General features: G+C 52.0%; 1 protein-coding gene across 1 annotated transcript; it reads right to left on the reverse strand.

Annotated features, from left to right (window-relative positions):
• Positions 1-5,394: 5,394 nt before the first annotated feature.
• On the reverse strand, positions 5,395-24,237 carry SPRED3 (sprouty related EVH1 domain containing 3). Its single transcript, XM_054010260.1, has 6 exons — positions 24,174-24,237; positions 11,845-12,019; positions 11,585-11,753; positions 9,327-9,400; positions 7,436-7,606; positions 5,395-6,232 (listed from the first exon to the last, which is right to left on the reverse strand). The coding sequence occupies exons 2-6, from the start codon at positions 12,013-12,015 to the stop codon at positions 5,537-5,539; spliced, it is 1,281 nt and encodes a 426-aa protein (XP_053866235.1). The 5' UTR covers positions 12,016-12,019; positions 24,174-24,237; the 3' UTR covers positions 5,395-5,536.
• Between the last annotated feature and the right edge of the window lie 1,536 nt (positions 24,238-25,773).

Raw genomic sequence — 25,773 nt, forward strand, 5'->3', positions numbered from 1 at the left:
CTCCCAGCCAATCAGAGCCTCTTTCCCCCATTTAACCAGCCTCCCAGCCAATTAGAGCCCCCGCTTCCCATAGAACCTGCCTCCCAGCCAATCAGAGCCTCTTTCCCCCATTTAACCAGCCTCCCAGCCAATTAGAGACCCCTCTTCCCATATAACCCGCCTCCCAGCCAATCAGGGCCTCCTCTTCCCCTATAACCCGCCTCCCAGCCAATCAGAGCCTTTGTCCCCCATATAACCTGCCTCCCAGCCAATCAGAGCCTCCTCTTCCCATAGAACCTGCCTCCCAGCCAATCAGAGCCTCCTCTTCCCATAGAACCTGCCTCTCAACCAGAGTCTTTCCTTCCTGCACCGCCGGCCTCGGGGCCAAGCCGAGAGCCTCTTCCACCTCCCCGCAGCGTCCACCATCACCACAGGCTGGGCCCCCTTGCCAGGGGCAGCAACCTACCTGTCATGCCGGTGAAACCACACCGGGGCCAGCGCCAGGGGCTCGGAACCTACAAGCCGGGTCCTGACAGCCGGAGGTTTGTTTTTTTCCCCCCAAGCCAATCGGGAGATTTTTTTTAAAAACCCAAATACCCTTCCCCCCCCCCTCTCGTTTTTGGGTTGTTTTATTGCACGTTGGGCTGTCTGCTTTCCAATCCAGTAGGGGCTCATTTGGGCCATGGATTGCAGCTTCGTCTCACCACCACCAGGCCTGGAAAGGTCTTCCTGTTAAAACGAAAGCCAGTATTTCAGGAGAGCGTCGTGACTCCAGGAGCGGGGACTTGAGGAAAAACACCATGTAGCAGCAGTGTTGGCAAAGCGTTGCCCCAGCTCTTTGGCCACAACGGTCAAGCCCCTGGATTCCTTCTCCCTGCTACCCTCTAGCTCTTTTCATCTGGAGATCTCAAAGCACTTTACAAAAAGAGGGCAGTACCATTATCCCTGTTTTATAGAGGGGGAAACTGAGGCACAACGAGGCAAGTGGCTTTCCCAAGGCTACCCGGCAGGCCAGCTGCAGACTTGGGAACAGAGCCCAAGTCTCCTGGTGTCCACTGCTCTACCCACTGCGTAGAGAGGAAGTTGCTATAGGTATAAAGTAGAACTGACTGGAACTCCGAATTTCCATTTGGTGGGAAATGTTGACATTTCAAATTTGGTTTCATTCCCAGTTAGAAAAACAAACATTTTCACAGAGCTCTGGGAAACAAACAAGAAAAAACAGTCTGGGAATTTTCATTTGGCCCCTTTAAATTTCATTTTGAAATGTTCTTTTCCATTTCAAGATTATTTTTATTATTACAATATATCATAATTAAGGCCCTTCGTTTTTGGTTTTTAACCAACAAATCCCCAGCTTTTACAAAAGCTATTATGCAGTTTTTACTGATTTTTCACCCAAAGTTTAGACCGCTCAAGTACATGAAAATACTGATTACGATAAGCAAATCCAACCCATTACATCCGGTAGATGTACTGATGTTAAAAACAAATTAGTTGAAGTGGACATGCAAGGCTGTCTGTCTAAGTAAGGCGGTGGAGTGGAAGATACACACACATGCATATATGTATTTACTGTTAATGTACAGTTCATGAAATAAACCACGGTATTAAACTGCTTTCACTTTCAATACTCTTTCTCTAGTTGTTGCTTTTTTTCCGTCCTCCATCCCCCTATTCACTCTGATATTTACCCAGAAAATTGTGAAGTTAATTTTTTGCACCGTTTAATTTCTGTCATAAACACCTATAAATTCCCAGGAAATTTTAAACAGACTAAAACCTGAAAACAAAGGGCCTTTGTCATAATATGCTATCTCCTGCTGATGTGTCCTAATCGATATAATCATGCTATATACCAATAGCAGAAATAGTCCATTATTTTTATTTTACTCTAGTTTTAAAATCATTAAGAGCAGCTGCAACTTAGCCTTGCTTGAAACATCTTATCTCCTGTTGGTGCTGCAATGAAACATTTGACACTTTGGGCTGTGTGTGACTCAGACATTTCAGTGTCTGAAAACTATTTGTATCCCTTGAATCTGGCTCTAGCTGATCAGAACGATCCCTTTCTGGCCCTATAAATCTAGGCAGCTCGAACCAGCACCTCCAAACCCCACCACAGAAGGAGGGGAAAACATTTAAGAGTCACTTTTGCTAAGATTTAATATACAACATACACTTTTAAATAGAACATTCTTCTCTGATTCCATTCCCCCCTTTTTAATTTTTTTTAAATACACAGAAATTACAATATTGAATATACAAATCTGATAAAATACTTAAACAAGGAAAAAGAAGTTAGATTGGCAACCACAAAAAAATTATTATTTTAATATTAACTTTTTTTCTTTGTTTGGTTGGGTTTTTCTCTCTCTGCCCCCCTCCGCACTTTTTTATATATAAAATAGCATTAAAAGAATCTCATTCCAGCAGTAATATACACCCTTCTGTATTTCGGTAGGCTCCCTGCTGTATCGGCCCCAAGATTATCATAGGGTCATTGGCACACACAGCTTTGCTAGGTTTTATACAGTTACGATTTGTCTTGTTTCGTTTTTTGGGAAGCTTTTGAAAAAAAGAACAAGGATGGAGAAATGGGAATAGGACCCAGTGTGCTATCGAACACTCTCAAATCCTGCCAGGCCAAGCCCTAATCTTGTTTACATTGGGGTAAAACTAGGGTCACTCTATTGGGTTCACGTGGACAGTCAGGTCAAACCAAACGTCTTTCTAGTTCATTCTCTTGTCTCCGATAGAGGCCAATAAATAGCTAATTCAGAAAGCGGTGCCCCCTACAGGTAATTATGGCATAGCTGGCCCTTAGGGTCAGTTCCTGCCTGACCTCTGATAGTCAGAGGTTGGGTCATGCCCTATAGCATGAGATTTTATAGCCCTGCCAAAATGCTTGGTTATTTTAAAGATACTTAATATTCTAATTCTGGGTGTAGTTATCTGTATAAACATCCAGTCGTTTTTTGGAAGGATGTTAAACTTTGGCCTCAGAGAACTTGTGGCATTGAGTTCCCCAGGCTCACTGTGCAGTAGGTAAAATAAATACGTCCATGTATTGGTTTTAAGGCTGGGAATTTTCAAAGGAGCTGAAGGGATTTAGGACCAGGCTCTCATTGTATCAGGCACCCCATTCCCTTAGAAAGAGTCCAGCCTCAATTTGCTGCCTTTCTGTGGTTACTCCAGATTTACTCCAGTGTAACACCACTGATCCAGAGTTATCCCTCGTTTATACCCCCGTAGCGCCACTGATGGAATCACTCCGGATTTACACTGGGGCAATGCCATTGATCCAGATACTCCTGACTTACATCAGTTGTCCGACTTAGGGGAAAATGAGAAAAGTAAATAAATAAGAGGTGGGGCTTGTTGCAAGCCCCTCCCACAACCCCAGAGTCAGCCGGATGCAGCTGCTTTAAAAAAAACCTGACCAGGAACTTCCCTTGGCCAGAGGTCCCTGGCTTTATTTCACGCCTGGCAGCAAGGGGCAGCAGGTGGGGCCTGTTGTGCCCAGTGGGAAGGCTGACGCCTCGTCCGGGTGGGAGGTGGGCTGAGCTCCAGGGGGCCCTGAACAGCCAGCATGGGGTGGGGGACGGGGGGGAATGATTCAGCCAGCTGGGGTAAGACGCCGAGGGTCCCACTGGTTTCTGGTCCTGGATTTTCTTTGCTTTCCCCTCCCCTCCCGCTGATTGTGGGGCCCCGGGCCAGAGATCAAAGTACTTTCAGGCAGCTCTGCTTCACCCCCACTGGATTTGGAGAGATTGGCCCCTCTATTCCACACTCACTGGGTCCCAGGGCAGGGTCAGCCCCTGGAGACCACACCCTGTGGCTTTGCATGGCCTAGTCTTAAATGTCTCAAGAGGGCTCCTGTCCCATCCCTCAGGGAGGCTTGATAATGATACTTCACTGCTAGGCAGCGCAAACAGGGAGGTGGAGGAATGGTAGGAGACTAGAGGGACATCAGGATTAAGTGACCTGCCCAAGGTTATACAGCAAGACAGTTGCAGAGCTGGGAACAGAACCCAGGAGTCCAGACTCCCAATCCCACAGCTCTAATCCACTAGATCATCCTGCCCCCCCCCATCAGAATTGGGACTAGAACCCAGGAGTCCTGGCTTCCAGCCCCCCTGCTCTAACGCACTAGATCATACCCTCTCCGATTTGGGAAGAGAACCCAGGAGTCCTGACTCCCAAGTCCAGTACTTCTTCCACCCCGAACTCTAGGCAGTAATAAGCTAAGACATCCCAAATGGGTTTAGTACAAAGAGAGAGCGAGCAGTGGCCGCACGGCTCCCATTTGCTTTGGACCTGGGCCAGCACCACGACCCCACGTTCCAACAGCTTGTAAATAACAGTTTCAAGATCTGACTCCCCTTCCCGTCCTGCCCCAATGACAGGGAGGCCAGGCGTGACCCTGGGCTTAAGAAGCTATGATCTAGGTATACTCTGCCCTGCCACCGGTGCCAGACATGACCGGGGAAAGGGGGTGTCACATGGGGAGCTGCAGAAAACCCTTCCCTAACTTCCCTGGAAATTGTAGCCCGCCGAACACTTCAAGGGGTGCCCCATTGTTCAGCCTGGGACCCAGAAATAAACCGCGGGAACTGTATTTGGGGATGAGCATGGGGGACAAAAATTGGAGGGATGCTGCAGCTTGTGTACCCTGTAAATCGAACCCTGTCTGCCTGTCGTCCTTGTTAAAAGGACACCCCAGTATTGTGCAGTTATAAAGCTGCAGGATCTCGGACCGTGCTCTGGTGGAAAAATCATGTTGCGGGCAGTTCCACAAGTTAACAAACTTCTCCCCATGCAGTTTACTATATAATACAGCAGGGAAGGGTGGTTTTTTTTGGTTTTTTTGTTTTTTAAATCTGGGCATTTTCAGCACAAATTAGTTTCTCTTGCTCCCTGGACTCCCTCCTGAGTACAAAATAAAAATCCAATGCGTATCCATTTACGATATTTTCTTTCCTTCTGTTGTTCTTTGTATTCCTTTTTTAAAATTGAAAAGAAATCCCTGTGACTCAGCCAGGCTGGGTAAAGGAAGGAGGGGGTTACATAGTCTATTGGTTCCCCCCCCACACACACACACACAAACAGGTGTGTGGACACAGCTGGATTGGGTGAAGGAGGGGTTAAATTTTCTTTGTGGCCCCCCCCTTAGCTAGGAGGAAGGGAGAGGGCAAAACTGCCCCCCCCCCATGACCATCTACCTATCTCTCCTGAGACTGTCGTTCATTCATTTTAGTTGTTTTCTTTTTCTTTCATTTCTTTTTCATTTCTTTATTTTTTTTTTTTTAATAAAAAAGGACCCAAAATGTTGAAATTTTAAAGGAAAAAAAAAATAATGAAACTCACCAGCCACGCCCGACACTCGGAATAAAACCGCCTAGCTCCTCCCCCTCCAAACATGGGACACGGGGGCTGGGGCGTGCAAGAGAAGGGGGAAATCAGCCCCCCTGCCGCCGCTTAAGACTCTGCCTCCATCTCCTCGCCTCTCTTCCCCCCCAGCCAAGCCAAGAAGAGCGCCGCACGCCGGCCGGCTTCATCGCACGGCCTTGTGTTTCCCACCACAGCAGCCGCAGTGCTCCCCGCACCAGTGGCAGGCGCGGAGCGGCAGGTAGCAGCACATGCAAGGCACGACGAGGGAGAGAGCCACCAGCGCCATCCAGCGGACGCAGAAGTGCGGGTGTCCCAGGTCACAGGAGCAAGGGTCCGAGTACTCGCCCTCCGAGTCCGACATGCAGTGGTAGAGCATGCTCTCGGCACACCACATGCAGGTGAGCTGGTAGACGCAGCGCCCGATGGGGTCCGGCGCGTCCTGGCACTGGCCCCGCCCGTTCTCCTCGTGGTTAAAGACGTCCCGGCAATAGACGCAGCGGGAGGGCACGGCGTCTTCCTCCGAGCCTGCCCCGCCGCTGGCCCCCGGCTCCTTGGCATGCTTCTGCTTGGGGGGCGAAGGGGCGGCGTGGATCCGGCAGGACGGGGAACCCTTGGGGTCTCTGAGGCGGCCCTCGCCGCCTCCGCCGCCTCCCCCCGCTGCCGGGAAGTGGCGCTCCTTGCTTCCCTTCTCAAAGTGCACGCACATGCCGACCTTGTCGGGGTCGGCTTCCCGCTTGTGCACCGCCGCCCGCCTGTAGTCCTCATATCCCTTGCTCACCCACAGGTCCTTGCACGGGTTGATGCTCTCCAGCTCCTCCTCGTCGTGCAGGGTCACGTGCTGCAGGGGCTGGGTCTGCACCTGGGGCAGGAGGAGACAGAGGACAGAGGTACAGCCTGCACCGTTCTCCCGCCTCAGCCTCGTTAACCTGTGGGACTCGCCACAGCAGGACATCACTGAGGCCGGGAACCGAAGGACCAACTCTGGAGCCAGCAGTACAGGGCTCTTGGAAACAGAACCCAGGAGTCCTGGCACTCAGCCTCCCTGACCTGCTCTAGCCACCAGACCCCACTGCCCTTCTAGTGCTGGGAACAGAACCTAGGAGGCCAGATGCTGTAACCCAAAGATCCCACTCCCATAATCTGAGAGCTGGCAGAAGACAAGGAACCATGTCCTCAGGCCCCTGGGCAGGAGCCCTCTGCTGCAGCCCCAGTCCACCAAGCCAAGGGTGTTGCCAACAGCCCAGCTGCCCATCACATCCCCTCCCTGTGCCCTGGAACTTGCGGGCCCCTATCCGTAGGGAACAGATCCCTGCACCATGCAGAGGGTGCAGACCAAATCTCAAAGCCTAGAGCAGCAGATCGAGATCAGGGCCCTATTGTTCCGGGTGCTGCCCAGACCCCGACCGAGATCAGGGCCCCATTGTGCCAGGCGCTGCCCAGACCCTGACCGAGATCAGGGCCCCGTTGTCCCAGGCACCGCAGACACACAGAGTGAGAGACTACCTCTACCCTGAAGAACTCCCAGTCTTAATAGACAAAGGGTTGGAGAGAGAAAGGATTATTACTCCCATGTCACCCTGGGGAAACTGAGGCATGGAGTGATGACACAGCCCATCTCACATAGGTGATTCTGCGGCAGAGCCCCAGCTCAGCGCGCTAACCCCAAGCCCATCCTCCCTGTGCACAACAAAGACCCCCAGATACCAGAGATTTGATTAACCCCTGCTTAACTCAGACACTCTACAAACAGGTGGGAAAAAAGTGCTCTCTGTTAAAGATCACTCCCCTCCCGCAGATTCTATGCAGGGCTGGGAAAGCTCACAACACATGTTCTCAAGTTCTCCAAAAAGTCACCAGCAAGCGTAGGGAGTGGAGCTGATGTGCCTGGGATTTCTAAAGGTACAAGCCCAGTTCCGCCCCACCCCACCCCCGTGCAGGACAGCTTTAACTTGAGAAGCTGCCACCACCCCGTGGAAGAGTTTCTCTCTCCCATCTCTTTCCTCAGGCTACGCAGCGCCCATCCCCATCGCGCCCAGGGCCACGGACCCCCGCCCAGACCCACCTGCCCTCCCTGGCTGGTTGGCGTCGACCCCTGGGCCGTGCTGAAGGCAAACTCCTCGGAGGCGGGCGAGCGGATGTAGCAGCTGGAGGAGGACTCGCTAGTCACAATGGTGATGTGTTTGGGGAGCATTTCCTTCCGGCTGTTCGAGGAGGATTCGCTGTCCGTGTGCATCTGGGGACAAAGGCGGCGGCTGTCATTGAGAAAGAAGCGCCCCATGGCGCAGCGCCCCCTAGTGCTGCACAGGGGTCAGCACTGACCCTGCGGGGAGAGCGCCCCCTACTGAGCCCCCACCCTGCAGCCCAGTGCCCCCTAGCACCGCATCGGGGCCAGCACTGACCAGTAGGCGAGAGTGCCCCCACCCTGCTGCCTACAGCACCCAGCTGTTCCTCAGCGGTCTCCTTTCTAAACACTGACCATGCCACGTGCTGCTTGGCATGCGCGGCCTGCCATGATCCCAGTGTAGGGAGACCACTGGTCAAGCTGGGAAGGGGTCTGTTTTTCCTAGCACTAGTCCAGACCTTTATCAGGCAACATCTCCCTCTTGGGCCAGTTGTCCCCCGGCTTGGGTCCCTATGTCCCCTGCTCTCTCTGGGACCCCCCCCCACCTCCTTGTGGGAATGGGGACAGTGGAAATTCACAACATCTGCTCCCAGCTGGTACTCACACCCCACCCTGGGCAGGGGAGAACATGGAATCAGACTGGAAGCTTCCCGGAGCGGAATGGCATCACGAAGGACTTTCACGGATTTTAAGGCCTGTCTCACTTATTTAGATTGTGGGCTCTGTGTGTTTGTACAGCACCTAACGAATGGGCGGCTTTTCTGCCTGGCCCTAAAACCCTATTGGAATCTTATTCTATAGATTATTAATCATGTTTATTACAGGATTGTCACGCAAGACTAAAGTGTCTGTTGAGTCAGTGTGAAGTGATGGGAACAGCCTCAAGCCCGGCTGAGAGCGCTTTTTGTTCAGAAGATCACCAGGTCCAATCATCCGTGGGACACGGGGTCTGTGACCATCTCACTTTGAAGTTCTCCGTCACTTTGACAGCGAGGGCTTTCAGCTGCTAGAAATAATGTGTAGATTTCAAGGCCAGAAGTTTATCTAGATCATCTCGTTTGAGCTGCTGGATAGCACAACCCAGAGAACGACCCCAAAATAATTCCCGGAGCAGATTTTTTAGAAACACATCCCAGCTTGATTTAAAATTGGTCAGTGATGGAGAATCCACCACAACCCCTTGGGAAATTGTTCCGGTGATTAATTCCTCTCATCCTTATAAATTTACACCTTATTTCCGGTCTGAATTTGTCTAACATCAGCTTCCAATCACTGGGCTGTGTTCGACTTTCCTCTGCTAGACTGAAGAGCCAATTATTAAATATTTGTTCCCATGCAGGTACTTATAGACGTCACCTTCTCTTTGATAAATTAAGCAGATTGAACTCCTGGAGTCTATCAATATCAGGCAGGTTTTCTAATCCTTTGATCTCACTCCTGGCTCTTCTCTGATCCCTCTTCCCATTTATCAACATCCTTCTTGTGTTGTGGGCACCAAAACTGGAGGCAGGATCCCAGCAGTGGTTGCGCTAGTGCCAAATACAGAGGGGAAAGAACCTCTCTGCTCCTATCGGAGATTCCCATTGATGCATCCCAGGATGGCGTTCACTTTTTTGGCTGCAACGTCGCACCAGAAGCTCGTGTTCAGCTGATTATAATAAGAGATCATTAGATCATCTAGTCTGACCTGCACTGCGCCCAGTTACCCCCTGGAATGGGCCTGGCTTTCACTTCCAGCCGTTGGTTCTGCCTCTCTCCGCTGGACCAAGGAACCCTTCAGCATCCAGGAGGTTCTCCCCCAGAAGGTACTTCTGCCCAGTGCTCAACTTACCAACCCTGCGTCATCCGTCCCGTCGGCGTCATCCTGAGACGAGGAGGAGGAGGAGGAGGAGGAGGAGAGAGAACCTGGGAAGGGAAAACAGAGGAAGGTACATGAAAGTCAGTCCCCCCAGGAAGGACGCGGGCCCAGTAAGGCGTCCGGTTACTGGGGGCAGAGCTGGGAAAAAGCATTCAGTGCTGGGAATGCAAAGGACCTGGGTTGGGGTCTGTCCAGGTGGGACCCCGGGGCTGGGATCCCAGGGGGGAGGGACATAAGGGCACCCCCGTTGCCTCAAGCAGGCCCAGTGCCTGGTGCTCCATCCCCACCCACCCCGCAGGGACCTGAGGGCACCAAAGCTTTGCAGCTGGAGCGATGCCTCAGAAGAAAAGGGGATGTCTGGGGCCGACACATAAACATATACGGGCGCTATCTGTCTTCCTCCAGTGGCTGCGGTACGTACAGCGGTTTCTGAATCGTAGCACTAAGGTAGGCCGGGGATCATTCACTCAGGCAGCTGACCCTTGTGCTTTTAGCTCCAGAGTTCCTGGGTTCGATCCCCACGGGGGGTGTGGGGTGTGCCAGGCGCTCTCCAGACAGAGCAGAAGGGATGGTTCCATCCCAGGGGCAGGCAAGCGGGAGGGGGGAAATGCAAAGGCGGTCTTCTACATGGATCAGTTTGCTTGAGGTGGCATAGCAGCAGCGGGCCAGTGCAGGGTAGTGTCCCTTTAAATAGCCGGTAAGCCCTGTAGCAGCGCTCACCGTGTTCCGGGCTGCAGAAACCAGACGGGGTTTAGGGGCAGGCGTGCTTTGCAGAGGAGTGAGGGGAGGCCGTACTATGTGTAGGGGGCCGGCGGGGAGGGGGCTGAGTGTGAATGGTGTGAATGCTGGCACCGCCGAGGGGCGACGTGAAGGGAGGACTGGCAGAGACGGGTGGAGTGATGCAGCACCGGGAGATTTAAAATCTGACGTGCAAGCGGATGGGAAGTGGGGGACACGCCGGAGCGGGCGGGGGAAAAGGACACTCCCAGGCCCGGCAGCACGGCTTGGAGGGGGGCAGCGTGCCAGAGAGGAGAACGAAGCAGCCCCCAGCCAGGAGAGAGGATGGGGAGCAGTGACTGGATCGGGCGCGCGGGGGGGAAGATAGGCAGGAATCAGTGATGGGGGCAAAGGAGAGGGAGGAGTTAAGAATAACCCCCAGACCACGGAGGGAGGGGGGATAAGGAGCTAGGCTCTGGTGCAGTGCCCAGGCCTTTAGATCGCTGGGAGCTCTCTAGGGAATTGACCTGACAGAGGGGGACCAGGGGACGGCGGGGTGGGATAGAGGGAGGGCCATGGCAGCAGTGCCTAGGCGGCAGGGCCGGCTCCAGCATTTCTGCCGCCCCAAGCAAAAAAAAAAAAAAGCCGCGATCGGCGGCGGCAGTTCAGCGGCAGGTCCTTCGCTCCTAGAGGGAGTGAGGGACCTTCTGCCCCCCAATTGCCGGACATGCCGCCCCTCTCCCTTGGCCACCCCAAGCACCTGCTTGTTAAGCTGGTGCCTGGATCCAGCCCTGCTAGGTGGGGAGGGTTGGGAAGACAGTGTTCTCCTGCAGTGCTGGGACCTCCCGCTGGGAATCCAGGGACTCCCAGAGCTCCAGATTTGGCTCCCTCCCTCTCTCCCCTGGCCGCTCCGACATGGAATACCATCCACCGAGGGGCAGCGACGGCACTGGGATATGGGAGCCTCCCGAACAGCAACAGCCTCCCCACCCCCACCCCCACCCCCTCTTGCCGGCCGCAGAGGGTTCATATCTCCATGGCACAGATGGGGGAAACCGAGGCCGAGAGAGACACGCCTGAGGTCACGCAGGTAGAGTCGGTGGCTGAGCTGGGAACCGACCCCATGTCTGCTTCCCTGCAGCCAGCTGTCTTAGCACAGGGCCATGCTAAGGTGAACTCAGGTCGTTTCCAGCATCAGGGTTCTCTTGGTTCTGGCCAACGCCCCCCGGGGGGGGGAGCTGTCTGAGCCCCCCCAACCAAGTGCTGCTAAGGGGGGGGCAACAGGCAGACCCATGCCACCAACAAGCGCCCACATCTCTCATCAGTCCCTCCCTAAACCCCCCCAGACCAGAACCCCCAAGGGGGAACCAGACAGGCTCAGGACCCCAGCCAGCAACACCCATGGAGCAGCCGGCCGGCCTCACACCCCCTGCATCTCTCACAATCCCTGGGCCCCACACCCCCCCGGGGACACCCCCCTGAATCTCTGCAGTCCCGGGGTGCTGGTGCCCCACCTTCGGCAAGCTCCTCCAGGGCGGCCTGCACACTCCGCTCGAAGGCTGCGGCATCGGCGGGGCTCTGGAAGGTCAGGCCGAACTTGCTGTCGCCGACTTTCCAGTGGTGGAAGATGGGGTTCACCTTGTTGTAGACGAGGTCCTTCTTCAGCACGCACTCCAGGATGGTCTGCAATGGAGAGGGGGAGATTAGGAGCAGGCGGGGTGGCCCCCCCACAAGCTGCCCCCCCATCCAACCTCTCCCCAGGAGTCAGGCTTACGGTCTGGTCGCGCAGGCGCTCCCCGCAGATCAGGTATTGGCGCCGCCGCCCGCCCTCCTCTGGGCGCCGGACTTTGCCGATCATGACGTGGCTCAGGCCGCCCCCGCCCATGGGCACCCATCCCCCGCTCGAGTCGTCTCGGGTCATCACCACAGCTCGCACCCGAAGCATGTAACTGCGGGGGGCACAAGGAGGCTCAGTTAGAGGCTCGGCTCCCCACACGCAGTCTGTGTGTCCATGCCATCCGTCGCACGGCCTGTCACATGAGCACTCCATCGCACGGGCGCTGCACACCATCCATCGCACGGGCACTGCATGCCATCCGTCGCACAGCCTGTCTCACGAGCACCCATTGCACGGGCGCTGCACACCATCCATCACACGGGCACTGCACACCATCCGTCACACAGCCTGTCTCCTGAGCACCCATCGCACGGGCGCTGCACACCATCCATCGCACGGGCACTGCACACCATCCTTCACGCAGGCACTGCATGCCATCCGTCGCACAGCCTGTTTCCTGAGCACCCATCGCACGGGTGCTGCACACCATCCATCGCACGGACACTGCATGCCATCTGTCACACGGGCTCTGCATGCCATCCGTCGCACAGCCTGTCTCCTGAGCACCGATTGCACAGGCGTTGCACACCATCCGTCACACAGTCTGTCTCACGAGCACCCATCACATGGGCGCTGCACACCATCTGTCACATGGGCACTGCGTGCCATCCGTCGCATGGCCTGTCTTACATGCACCCATCGCATGGGCGCTGCACGCCATCCGTCGCATGGGCACTGCACACCCCCATTGCTTGGGCAAGGCAGACCTTATAAAGTACAACGTGTCTCCCATGTGCACCTATTCCATAGGCACTGCATGTACAGTCTGTCTCATAAGCACCCATCGCACGGCCTATCTCATGTGCATGCATCACATAGGCGCTGCACGCCATCCATCAGATGGGTGTGACATGCCATCCATTGCATGTGAGCTGCAGGCCCTACCATCGCACAGGTGCTACATGCCAACCATCGCACAGGCACTGCAGGCCCTACCAATGCACAGCCCGTCTCATATGCACCCATTGCACGAGCACTGCACGCCATCCATCGCATGGGCACTGCACACCTCCATCGCTTGGGCAAGGCAGACCTTGCCAAGTACAATGTGTCTCCCGTGTGCACCTATTGCACAGGTATTGCGTGCCTCATAGCACGATCACTGTACACCCTGCTGCACGGACACTGCACGCTCTACCAATGTACAGCTTGTCTCGTGCACCCGTTGCACGTTCACTGCGTGCCCTGCTAAAATATCCTTCTGTTTCACAGGAGCCCATCCACTGCATGTGCCTTGCATGCCCCCACTGTGTGTGTCCTGCATGCCCCATTAACGTACAGCCTGTCTCGTGTGCACCCATTGCACGGTCACTGCACACCCTGGAAAAGGATCTTTCTGTTTTACAGCTGTCCATCCATTGCACACACACTATAAACACTGCAAAGGCTCCTCCCACATTGCACACACAGTGCATGCCCCCACAGCATGGGCACTGCACACACTGCAAACATTTCTCCTGTCTCACATCCATCCACCACCCGCATTGCGGACACAGTGCACACAGTGCAAAGGTGCCTCATGTGTCACATGTACCCATTGCGCACACACTGCACATCCCCTCTGCATACGCACTGCACATCTCAGGTGCACCCGTCACATGCAAACTGCACGCACCTGTCGCACGCATGTTGCAAACAACTACAAATGCTTCTCATCTCCCATTTGCCCCTCGCACGCACACTGCATGCTCTGCTGATATTCATATCTGATGTGTACCAACTGCACAAGCACTGCAGACCCCACCAATATACAGCCTGTCTCATGTACACCCATTGCATGGACACTGCACACCCCCATTGCACGGGCACTGCACGCTCTGCTGACATTCCTATCTAATGTGTACTAACTTCATGGGCATCGCAGACCCCACCAATATACAGCCTGTCTCATGTACACCCATTGCATGGACACTGCACACCCCCATCGCACAGACACTGCATACTCTGCTGACATTTCTGTCTAGCACGTACCAATTGCAGGGGCACCGCAGCCCCACCAAAGTACAGCCTGTCTCCTGGGCCCCTCTTGCAAGGGCACTATGCAGACCTCTGCACTGCACTTCCCCATTGTTCGCACACTGCATGTATCCCCAGGGTCCCTGCCTCAGTTGCACTCGCTGCCCACGCCACACAACCTCAGCCTGTCCTACACTCCTTGCCCCCGATGCCATTTGCCCCATCTTGCACATGCCCCTCCCCCACATCCCCCCCCCCGTCCCGGGTGCACAAGGGATGACGCCCTCCATCGTCCCACTGTGCCCCCCACCATGCCACCCCGAGTGGAGGGAGGAGGCTGATGATTTTGTAGCTTTGGGCATGTCAGGACATCATCCCACCTCAAGCGGCCTACTCACAGCCTAAGACCATTCCCCCTTCCCTTCCCCCCCCAGCCAATCCCCATCCCTCTGTGATATCCCCACTCTCCCATGTGCCCCCCAACTGATCCTCAGCCCCTCTCTCCCATCTGCACCCCCAGCTGATCCCCACCCCTGTCAATCCTCAACCTCCCACCCCGCCTGCCTGCCCCCAGCTGAATTCTGGCCCCCCTCTCCCACCCACCTCCCATCTGATCCCCCCCTCCCAGCCGGCCCCCTTTACTGCAACATCCTAGTCCAATGCTCCTCCCCAAGGAGCTCCTCGTTGCCCAGTGTGAATGGGCAGCTCCGTGGGGCTCAGAGGCTGGACCTGGGGGGCACTGGGAGGGGGCCTGAACAGTGCCAGTTACTGAGAATTGAGAGGGAATGGAAAGGGGGGGGTGTGATGGCGAGATGGAGAGGAAAGAGCTTAATGGAGAAATAACAACTGCGTGTGTGCGGGAGACTGCACGGCCCAGCGGGCACAGCATTGGGCTGGGACTCAGGAGACATGGGGCTACTGCCAGCTCTGCCACTGGCCTGCGCGTTACCCTGGGAAAGTCGCATCGCCGCCTTGTGCCTCAGTTTCCCCTTATACCCTTTTTAGATTGTCAGCTCCTCAGGGCAGGGACTGCCTCTCACTCGGTGTCTGTGAGGCAACCAGCACAATGGGGGCCTGATCTCGGCTGGGGTCTGTGCAGCGCCCCACACAACTGGGCCCAAAATCAGAGTTCTGCACAGACCCTGACAAAGATCAGGGCCCCCAGTGGAAATAGAAGAGAGTTGGGAAGGAAACAGTTTTCCTAGCCGAAGAAAATTTTCAGTAGTTCAACATTCCCTCCCCCCACACACACACCTTGAATCAGGACAAAAAGTCAAAATCTCACTTTTTTTTTTGCAAAGTGAAAAACTCAGTTTGGGTCCATCGAAATGTCGTGTTTCAATTTTGACCTTTTTTCTCTTAGTTTTTTTCCTTTAACTGGTTTTGGTCCAATGAGCTGAAATTTCAAAATGAAAAGTCACTTTGAAGCGGAAGAAACAGAATGCTGCCGTTTGGACAATTTCAGTTCTCCTTCCAAACATTTGTCGAGTCGGGAGAGTCGTCAGAACCCACCCTACTGCACGGACAGCTTCCATGAGTCTGCAATTTTTGGCAGGAAAAAAATTATATTGAAAAACTGAAAAATTCCCAACCAGCTCTTGAGCAGAACCCAGGTGTCCAGGGTCCCGGAACAGTGCATCCGGCTGTGTTAAGATTCCTTATCCCCACCCGCCCAGACACCCTAGCGATGGGCTGCTTACTGTCCCTCCTGCTTTTAAGGGGGCATATTTAAACTGAATTCCATGGGAGGGTCTGGACCAGGAGCTCTGAAGAGCAGATCCCCCCACGTATCCCTTGTGCAGTGACCCCCCACACACACACACACACATGCTGCCCCCACCTTGTCCTTGAGGACACCCTCTTTCCCAGGGGATTTCGGTCTGCATGGCCCAGCCTGTCCTGGGAGACTCTGAACTTTCGTGGGATGCTGCCGATTGTGGCTGGCTTCCTGGTCTGGGTAGGGACTCAACCCAGCCAGCTGACGGCTTTGCCGAGTAGAGGCCCAGGGTGGCATGGGTCACAGAGATGCTCCAAGACAGGGTGGCCCCGCGGGCTGCCATTCCAGCATCCGATTCTCATGAAGGGGAAGGAAAGCAAAGCCTGATCCCAGTGGCTGGAAAGATTTTACGCCCATCCCTGCCACGGCCCAGGGCCCCGGCCTGGGAAAAGCTCATGTTCGCTCTGAAAAGTGCTGGCACCGGTACCAGATGATGGCCACCCCCAGCATCAGCCCTGGAGAAATCGCTAGTTCTCTTCCTTGAATGCTGCCAAAGACTCCCAGTGCCTATTTCATTTCCCCCGTCTGCTCCCTGCTCTGCTCACACCCCTCAATCCTGACCTGCAGCCCCTTCCTATCCCAGCCCCCAGGCTCCCCCCGCAGCTCTTCTGGAGTCCCTCAATCCCAACCACAGCCGCCTGCTATCCCAGTCTTCCCCTTTCTTTGCACAATCCCCATCCTCCCACTCCCACCATGATGCCAACCAACTGGATTGGCAACTGATTAACTGTCCCCTCCCACGCCTCCCACCGCAGCCAGCAGCAGCCTCGGCTGCCCAGGTGTTACACAAACATGGTGCTAATCTGACTTTAAAAGCGGATGCATTTGGCTTCCATCTACAGAAGTTAATCATTGACAATTTACAGCTGGGCCCCCAGGGCCAGGTGGTGTTGGTTCAGGCAGGGCCCCGTTGCACTCCCAGCTGCACCCAGGAGGGCAGAATTGGCAGCAGGGAGCAGCACCTAAAGGCCAGGCTGAAGGAGGGAAGCCGGTTAGGGGTGTGGGCACTGGGATGGGGCTCTGGGTTTGAGTCCCAACTCTGTCACAGGCTCTCCTGGGTGACCCACTTTGCCTCTCCTCTATGACCTGGGGAGAAGGACCCTCCCTCTCATCTCAGACTGGCTGGGCAGAGGCTGTCTCCCAGGCGGTGGCCACACACAGAAGTTATGTCCATTGCCCTGTAGTGAAAGCGATACAAATGCAGCCTCCCACGAGGGTCATTCTCCCAGTAGAAGCTACATAAAAGGTCTGGGTGTAACTGGCCACTTTAACTATTTCTATTAAAACACCAAACATCACCCCCCTAATCGAAACGGGGGGAGCAGGTGCAAAACCTGGGTGGGGACCAGACCTCACTAGGTGTCCGTGCCGCGCCCAGCACAACTGGGGTCTGTAACATGCTGGTCTGACAGACCAGCCACCACCTCCCCAACCTGCACCCAATTTCTGCTCGGGTCCATGCAGTGCCTGGGGCAGTGGCCTCTTCCGCCCTCCTGATGTCAGACAGGGCCAGTGCAGCGCTTGGCACAATGGGAGACCCCCTGACGAGCAGCGGGTACCCCTTCGGTCTCAAGGCAGGGCTCTAGGGGCTACCAGGCTGGGAAAGGCAACCATTGCGAGATGCAGACAGGTTCCCATAAGCTCTCCTACTGTAACCTCTGCCCACGTTCCCACACTCCTAATTTCCCTCTGCTCTCCACCTGGCGTTTTCCAAGCTCACCTCCAGCCCACAGAGGAACATTCCTGGGAAATTTCCACCAAATCCATCCAAGATGGATTTTCCATCGCTTGAAGTCTTCAGGTCCAGACTGGCTGCCTTTCTGGAGGAGATACTGTAGCCACACACAGACAGCCGGGCTCAACACAGAGATAACTGTGTGACATTCTCTGGTCCTATACAAGAGGTCAGACTAGATGATTGAATGATTCCCTCTAGCCCTGAATCTATGAATGAAACTCAGGCTGTGTCTGTGCTGGGATAGCCCCCTAGTATAGATGCAGTTTATGCCAACAGAAAGGATTTTTTGGTCAGCATTGTAACACCACCGGTAGCCACGTGGGCAGAAGCCCTCTTTTGTTAGCATAGCGGGGTCTACATTGGGGATTTTCCAGCAGAGCTGGTCAGCTGAGATGTGATTTTTTTTTCCATACTCCTAGCGGACATTGCTGTGCTGGTATCAGTTTTATGCCGACACCAGGCCCCAAGTGCTAGACTTTCTGCTGTGCACAGAGTGGAAGGTCTTTGGGGCAAGGACTAGAACTAAGTGAAGAACTGATTTTTCGGTTCAGAAGCTGAACTGAAAAATGAAGAGATCGGTTCAGTTTGAGCCCAAAAAAGGTTCATGTTGGGTGTTTTTCACCTTTAAAAAACCAGTTACATTGCAAAACAAAACGCCATTTCGAAATGAGAGAACAAACCATTGCATTTGGAAACGGCTGAACAAACTGTTTCAACCTTTTTGATTGCGCCCTCGCCACCTCCCACTCCCCCGAGATAAAACTATCTGCTGAATTTCACCCATCTTTACTATATGCCCCACCCCAATTGCCCAGCTGTAGCAGGGACCATCTTTTTGGTCTATGTTTGTGCAGCTCCAAGCACAATGGGGTGCTAGTCCTCAGCAAGGGCTTCTTGGGACTACTGCAAATACAACACCATACATGGCACCTAGAATTGCAGGATCTGTCCATTACCAAGCGAGTAGGCTAGATGGGGTTGGTTTAGAGCTAATCTGATTTTCTGTGGGACTCCCAGTTTACTCCAGTGCAAGAGGAAGTCAGGCCCAGGAAGATATTAAAAATGATACTACAATCAGAGTTGTCAAGGCTCTCCTGGTAACCTCAACTCCCCCACACAGAGACTAGAGGATGAGGTATGCTGTTTGCCATAACTTTAAATCCTCAGATACTATGCCCATAGGTTCTCAACAAAGCCTGTAGCTAGCACAGCTCCAGCCAACCATTCATGTACTTCGCCCAGGTGCCTGCCAGTACAATATTAGTCCTCATCGTCCAGTGGTTTCTCCAGCCTCGTTTTAAAATGTCCCTCCCCTCCAGAAGTCAATTTTCCGGAGGATCTCCCCATCGAACGACTGTCCTTGTGTTCAGTCAAGATTTACCCTTTCTTTAATTTCGTGGAGTTCAAGCCAGAAGGGACAACTGGATCACCTAGACTGGCTAGGCCACAGAACTGCACCCAGTTACCCTTGCATTTGGCCCAGTAAATTGAGCATCTCTTCCAGCAAGGCAGCCAGTGAATCCGCCACTTCCCTTGGGAGCTTGCTTCATTCACCAGTCACCCGCACTGTTAAAAATCAGTGCCTGGTTTCTAGCTGGAATTTGTCTGGCTTTAGCTTCTTGTTCTGCTCTTCTCCATTAGATTAAAGAGCCCTTTGGTAGCCAGTATTTTCTCCCCACGAAGGGATACAAACACCTTGATCAAGCATGCTCTCGATCATCTTTTTGATAACTACCCAGATGAGTTCCTGACGTCGCTAAGGCATTTTCCCCAGCCCTCTCCAGTTCTTCCACAATCTCATCCATAGACAACTAGTTCTAACCGCTTCTCCCACCCTAAAAATCATTCCACCCATCCCAGGGGTTTAAATCTTCATATATAGGAAGATGGTTCTTTGTTGCTCCATCTGCCACCTACCAAAACCAGGAAGATTTAGCTCTTTTTGTCTTCCTCTGGAAATCAACCCCCAGTTCACCGTGCCAATTTTTTACCTGTCACAGGGGAACAAGGGGACAGCGAACGGCCACAAATGTAAAGCTGATACTTGGGAAAGGCATTGTTATATACAATGGACTGTTCACCTGTGAAACTCATTGCCACAAGATTATCCTGAAGGCCAAAGAGCCTAGCGGGATTGCAAAAAAAAAAAAAAAAAAAGGATTAGACATTTATACAGATAAAGGTTATATTACACTGATTAGACAGAAGTAATACGGGATACTTAGATTGGAAGCTCATTGGGGGCAGAGACTATCTTTTTGTTCTGCATTTGGTCAGTGCCTAGCGCAACAGGGTCCTTGTCTGTGGCTGGGGGGTGCCCACGCACGACTGTAAAACAAAGGATAAATACTAAGGCAGACGACAGGCTATTACTGAACTCTCACACAACTCACACAGCGCAACAACAACGATTCTCTACATCTACGCAGAGGTTGTCAGCCGAGGATCTCAAAGCACATCACAAAGTCTCTATTCCCAAGACACACATAGAGGGAGTGATTTACCCAAACCCATACAGTGAATCGGGGCAAAGCCAGGGACAGCACCCAGGACAGAGAATAGCATCACCGTGCCTTGCTCTAACCAATCGATCATGCTGCCATCCAAGTAAAAAATCCACTACCTCATGTTCTCATCCTCTCTTGTCACACTGCCCCTTATTTAACTTGGGTGGTAAACTCCTCCAGCCAGGGGCCATGTTGTAGTGCTCTATAAATACGATAACAACAATTGCACTTGGCTTCGACAGCCCAATTTCATGGGAGGGTCTCAAAGCTTTTACGAAGGAGGCTCATGTAATTATCCCCATTTTACAGACAGGGAAACCAATGTACACGGAGGGGAAGTGATTTCCCCGAAGCCAAACAGTACGTGAGCGGCAGGACTGGAAACAGAACCCAGAGCCCCACACACCCCACTCCTCCCCAGAACAGGATAGAACCCACCAGGTCTGACTCCACACCCCCACTCTAACCACTCCCATCCCAGAGCCAGATCGGAACTCAGACCCCTACTCCCTTCCCAGAGGCAGGAAAAGAACCCAGGAGTCCTGTCTCCCCCCCCCCCCCCCCCACCTCTCCCAGAAGCAGGAATAGAATCCCGGAGTCCTGGCTCCCAGGTCCCCTACTCTAACCATTAGCCGACATGTCTAGGCACAGAACCCCGGCCTACTGACTTCCCATCCAGAACTCTAACCACTGCCCCACTCTGCCTTTAACACATGAATGGAGCTGGAGGCATAAATAATAATATTTCACATGATCCATCTGACACGGGCCCCCCTGCTGAAACCCAACAGCAATTACTTATTTTTCTTTATTCACCAGCTATGACCGTTTTACTTAAAATAAAATCGTATTAAAATATAGATGTATATTAAAAGAATACAGATTGCTGCGTCAAGTTTAGAATGACGTTTGGGATGGCTTTGTATCATTTCACGCTAAACCAAAAGGCCCTACAAAACAATCAAATAAAAACCCCTTCAACTGAGCAAATGTTACAATGAGTGTTACCCAGCTAGGATCGCAAGCAGGCTTTTGGGGGTCTCGTATCGTTACTTGGGAAGGGGAGGGCTGTGCTATATAGGAGGGGGCTCCCAGAATGGAAAAGCGTGGTGCCTACTACTGGGATAAATGCTGCATGCTTTTTCTGGGTTTACTGTTTAACAAGCGGGGAGACGGGGAGTCCGGATGCCTGGGTTCTGTCCCAGTGCTGGGAAGGGAGTGGGGTCTAGTAGTTAGAGCAGTGGGGGCTGGGAGTCAGGACTCCTGGGTTCTATCCCCAGCTCTGGGAGCAGAGGAGGGTTAGGGCAGGGGAGCTGGGAGCCAGGACTCCAGGGTACTGTCCCAGCACTGGGGAAGGAATGGGGTCTAATGGTTTGGGCAAGGGAATCTGAGAGTCAGGGCTCCTCGATTCTATTCCCAGGTCTGCCACTGTTAGGCATTGTCGAGAAAGTCACCTCCCCCTGCTCTGTCCCCATTTTCCCATCTGTAAAATAGAAATAGCAAAGCTGACCCACCCCTCCCACAGCAAGAGCGCTTGATGACAGAAGAGCCAGCAGGAGGCGCTGCAAGCTGTAGCCAAGCAGGCGTGCCCTTTGCCAACTACGAATGTGCTAAGCGTGGTGAACGTCCCTCCCCTCTGAGTGGCTGAGAGCACTTTTCACGCATGGATGGATCTAGGCTCCTGAGAAATAGATCAGATTCATTATTTCCATTTTACAGCTGGAGGAACTGAGGCACAGAGCAGGGGAACTGGCTCACTAAAAGATACGCAGCGTAGTCGTGGCAGAACTGGGAATGAAACCCAGGAGTCCTGATTCTCAGCCCCACCCCTGTTCTACCCACCAGAGCCCGCCCCTCTGTGAAAAAGTGATATTTTGCCTCATTACACACATACGCACACAAATTTACCTCTCAATTTTGCTCTGAAATAAATGGTCAACTTTTGCAACAACCAAAAACAAGAATGAAAACTTTCCTGCTTAAATAAAATCAACAGACCACCAGTATGTAATGAAAGAAGCTCTCTCCACCAATCAGAAGACGGTGCCATGCATTTCCAATAATTCAGAATATGAATGAAGACCCTTTTAAGACAATCCCTTTAATAAAGTCAAAAATCAGAAGAGAACATCAGATTGCCCCCCCTAAAAATATAATAATACAATAATTAAGTGTTTTAAGCATATACATGACATCACAACGCGTTGCCATGGGAAACGACATTATGTATTACAAGATCAAAGATGCTGAAGCAAAGTGGATCTACAGATCCCTGGTTTTTAGGAGGGTGGGGGGAGGAAAATAAGAGAGAAATGGGGGGGCTACAGACACGAAAAGGACAACACTGTTCAAAGACATAAGACATCCCTACAAACACCCCAAGTCAGCCATTCCCCATTTTCCAGTCCACACAACTGAGCATTTTTCTCCACGCCCCACCATCATAACACTTTAAAAAAATAATAATTAAAAAAATATCAGATCTGGGGTTTTTCACTGCAGAGTTTTTATTGATTTAACATGGGGAAGAAATTTTAAAATAATAAATAAATAAATCCAAACCCTTCTGCTCACACAACCATGAATTAAATACACATATTACCCACTATGACTAAAAATCAAACAGACCTTTCGCCAGGGCTTAAAATGCATGTCTCATTCCCCACCCCCACCGCCCCAAACACAACCAAAGCCTAAAATTATAGATCTATATAATACATATTGGAAATTCGATTCTCTTACCCACACCCTGGCCTCCCTATTTGCAGGAACTACATTTAAAAAAAAAAATCCCACATCCTTCCGAACAAATAAATGAAATATTCCTAGATCACAATATTTTAAAATTCACCATCACAGCATCTTCTAAGCACTCTTTTCCTGCAACACACACACACACAAATCAAAATCCAACCCAAACAAACATACAATGGATATAGATCATGCCCAGATACATACTGTCCAGTTGCGAACCTTCTTGCAGAAGCTGTCTGCTGGTGCATATATTTATGGAATCAAAACAGTAGGATTTATTTTGTAGAAAGAAACATCCCAGATGTGATCTGTAACCCCCCCGCCCCCCACCCCCAAGCACCACTGGCTTCCCCTCTGCCAATGCTGTAGGCACCGGACAACATGCATGCGAAAAGGTATGTTGAAAATGCTTATCTATGGCCCAACTGCTTGATCCTTTCAGCCCATCTCAATGGAAACCATGGGATTTTTGTGAATGGAGGGTCACATGACCCAAGCTAGGCTCTTTGTCCCTCTCCCTTCAATAAACAACAGGTGAACAAGAAAAAAAAAAAGAATCCAAGATATATAGGGGGGAAAATATAGTCACAGGATGTGTCAGTTTCACTCCACATCTCGGTTTTAAACAGTCACCAATTCCCACTGTGTGACAGTGCCAGATTTAAAGGACCCCCTTCCCCTCCCTACATCCCCCTCCCCAACCAAAAAACTGACATGCCAAGAAGGGAAGGAAATTAAACCCACCATGATGGATCCTCTAGGTGAACCCTGTCTTCTTTTTTTTTTTTTTATGAATGAATCCAGATGCAAATAGGATTGATTCACAAACAAATACCCTTCACATCCCCCCCCCCTTTTAGGGAGGGGGGACATCTAATCTCATTCATAAAAAAAATCATAATAAAATGGTTTGGGCTTTAAAAATGATTAAAAATAAAAGAGGATGGAGAGAAGAAATTAAATTAAGAACAGCAGCAGCAGCTGGGAAGAAGGAGAATGGAGAAATGAAAGCATGCAGGATGTTTTTAGAGATGTCATTTTATTTTGCCTCCTTAAATGAAAATTATTATTTTTTTTAGGCAGCAAAATAAAATTTTAAAATCTCAATTGTTTTGCCAAAAAAAAGGGAGGGCATAAATTGGGTTAAAATATCCCCCCCCTTTTCTTGCTTTTATGGGGATTTTTTTTAATGGGGGGGGGCAGATGGTAAATGAAGACCGACTCACTCTAGTTCCATGGCTGGTGCAGGTGCTCTGTGTGTGTGGCTTGTGTGTGTTTTATATGGTGGTAGGATTTTCAGTTTTTTAAAAATTGCTTTTCTTTTTCGTTGTTCATCATTATAAAGAGAATGAAGATCCAGCAGCCATTTTTCAGCAAGTAACATTTCTAATCCCTCCTCCCCCTTTTTCCTACCCCCCCCATTCCCAACCCACCCTCCCTCCCCCCCACTGCACCTGCCTTGGTTAATACTGACCACAGCTGGGGGCCTGGACTGATTTCTTACACCGGGAGTGGAGAACCAGGAGCTGGGGAGAGAAGAGAGAATCCAAAGCTGAGCTGGGAAAAGGGAAAAGGAACAGAGAAAAGTGGATTCCACTTGGTCCTAATGCCCCTATAGGATTAGGGGAGGAGAAATCAAAGCGCCTGAACATTAATCATCAGTCGATGGTTACGGAGATAAGAGGACGTGGGTCGGAACCGGGATCAGAAGAGCCTCAGGCAGATTGGCAAGCAAACCCAGATTCAGTGCTGAATTTCTCGCGTTGTCTCTATAATGGGCCAGAACCAGAATCCCAGGTTTGAAATCGAGGGAGGACCAGCACGCAAACCAAGATCCGATCCCAGTCTCATCTCTTGTCCCACTGAGCCCAAGCAGAATCCGAGATCAAAACTCTGGGGAGGATCCGCACGCAAACCCAGAGCCAATCCGAATTCTAATGTCCAAGAACATGTTGGACAAACACCTGTCAGGGATGGTCTAGGGTTTCCAAGGTCCTGCCTCAGCGCAGGAGGCTGGACTTGATGACTTCTCAAGGTCCCTTCCAGCCTCACTTTTCTATGATTCTAGATCCCATCCCAACCAGCCAAAGCAGAATCCCAGGTCAGAACAATGGGAGGGATCAGCTTGCAAACCCAGATCCAGTCTGAATTTCACAGCTTGTCTCGTTATCTCTAACTGGCTGGTACCGAAGCACTAGATCCAAACGATGGAGTGGATCGGAATGCAAATCGAAGTCCCGATCCAAATTTTGTATGTCATCTCCAGCTCTAGCAGGCCAGAACCGGAACTGTGGCCCGGAACATGCCTGAATCAGGGGTTAGATCGGAATTAAATTTCTCATGCAAGAGAAAGGACAGTCCTGTGGGTAAAGAACTGACTGGGACACCAGCGCTCTGGGTTCACTGCCCAGGCGTTGCTACAGACTTGCTGAAGGACAGCGGGCATGTGCTTAAGTAACTTCCTGCATCTGGGCTTGTGTGTGTGCGTCAGTTCCCTAGCTATAAAACCGGGAGAGTGAAGCTAAGTCCCTTCAGAGAGGGAGTGTGAGGATAAACCCATCAGTGTTTCTGAGGCTTGGTTACTATGGTGATGCCAGAGAAGAACCTACCTTGATCCTAATTTTGCAACTCATGAGCCAAACTGGTTTTCCCAGTGGTGGGAAAGTTTGGTTCTAGATCCAGGGTTTGTGCCTAGGACCCTGGTCGCCAGCTCCTGTTATTTTTTTTTTTTTCCAATTGATTGATTTAGTATTAACCCAGATTCTCAGCCCCTCAGGGAATTTAAATTCTAAAAAAACAATCCCCAAACCCTCTTTTCTTTTAAATGCACAAGAAGAACAGGAGGTTTGGTTATTGCCACAACAAGGGTTGAAAGCCCGGGAGAGGGATAAATGAGTGGGACTCGATGTTCCTACTGGGGAACCACATGGATTCACAGGTGTGTGCTTCGAGGAGGCAAAGGATTCAGCCTGGCATTTAACACTGCCCGGGACAATCTGGCTATCTACCCACGGTGCTTATACGAGGAGGCAGGAGACCGGGGTTCTATTCCTAGCACTGGCCTGCTGGGTGAC

Source organism: Malaclemys terrapin, chromosome 20 (genome assembly GCF_027887155.1).
Source record: "Malaclemys terrapin pileata isolate rMalTer1 chromosome 20, rMalTer1.hap1, whole genome shotgun sequence".
Lineage (NCBI taxonomy): Eukaryota > Metazoa > Chordata > Testudines > Emydidae > Malaclemys > Malaclemys terrapin.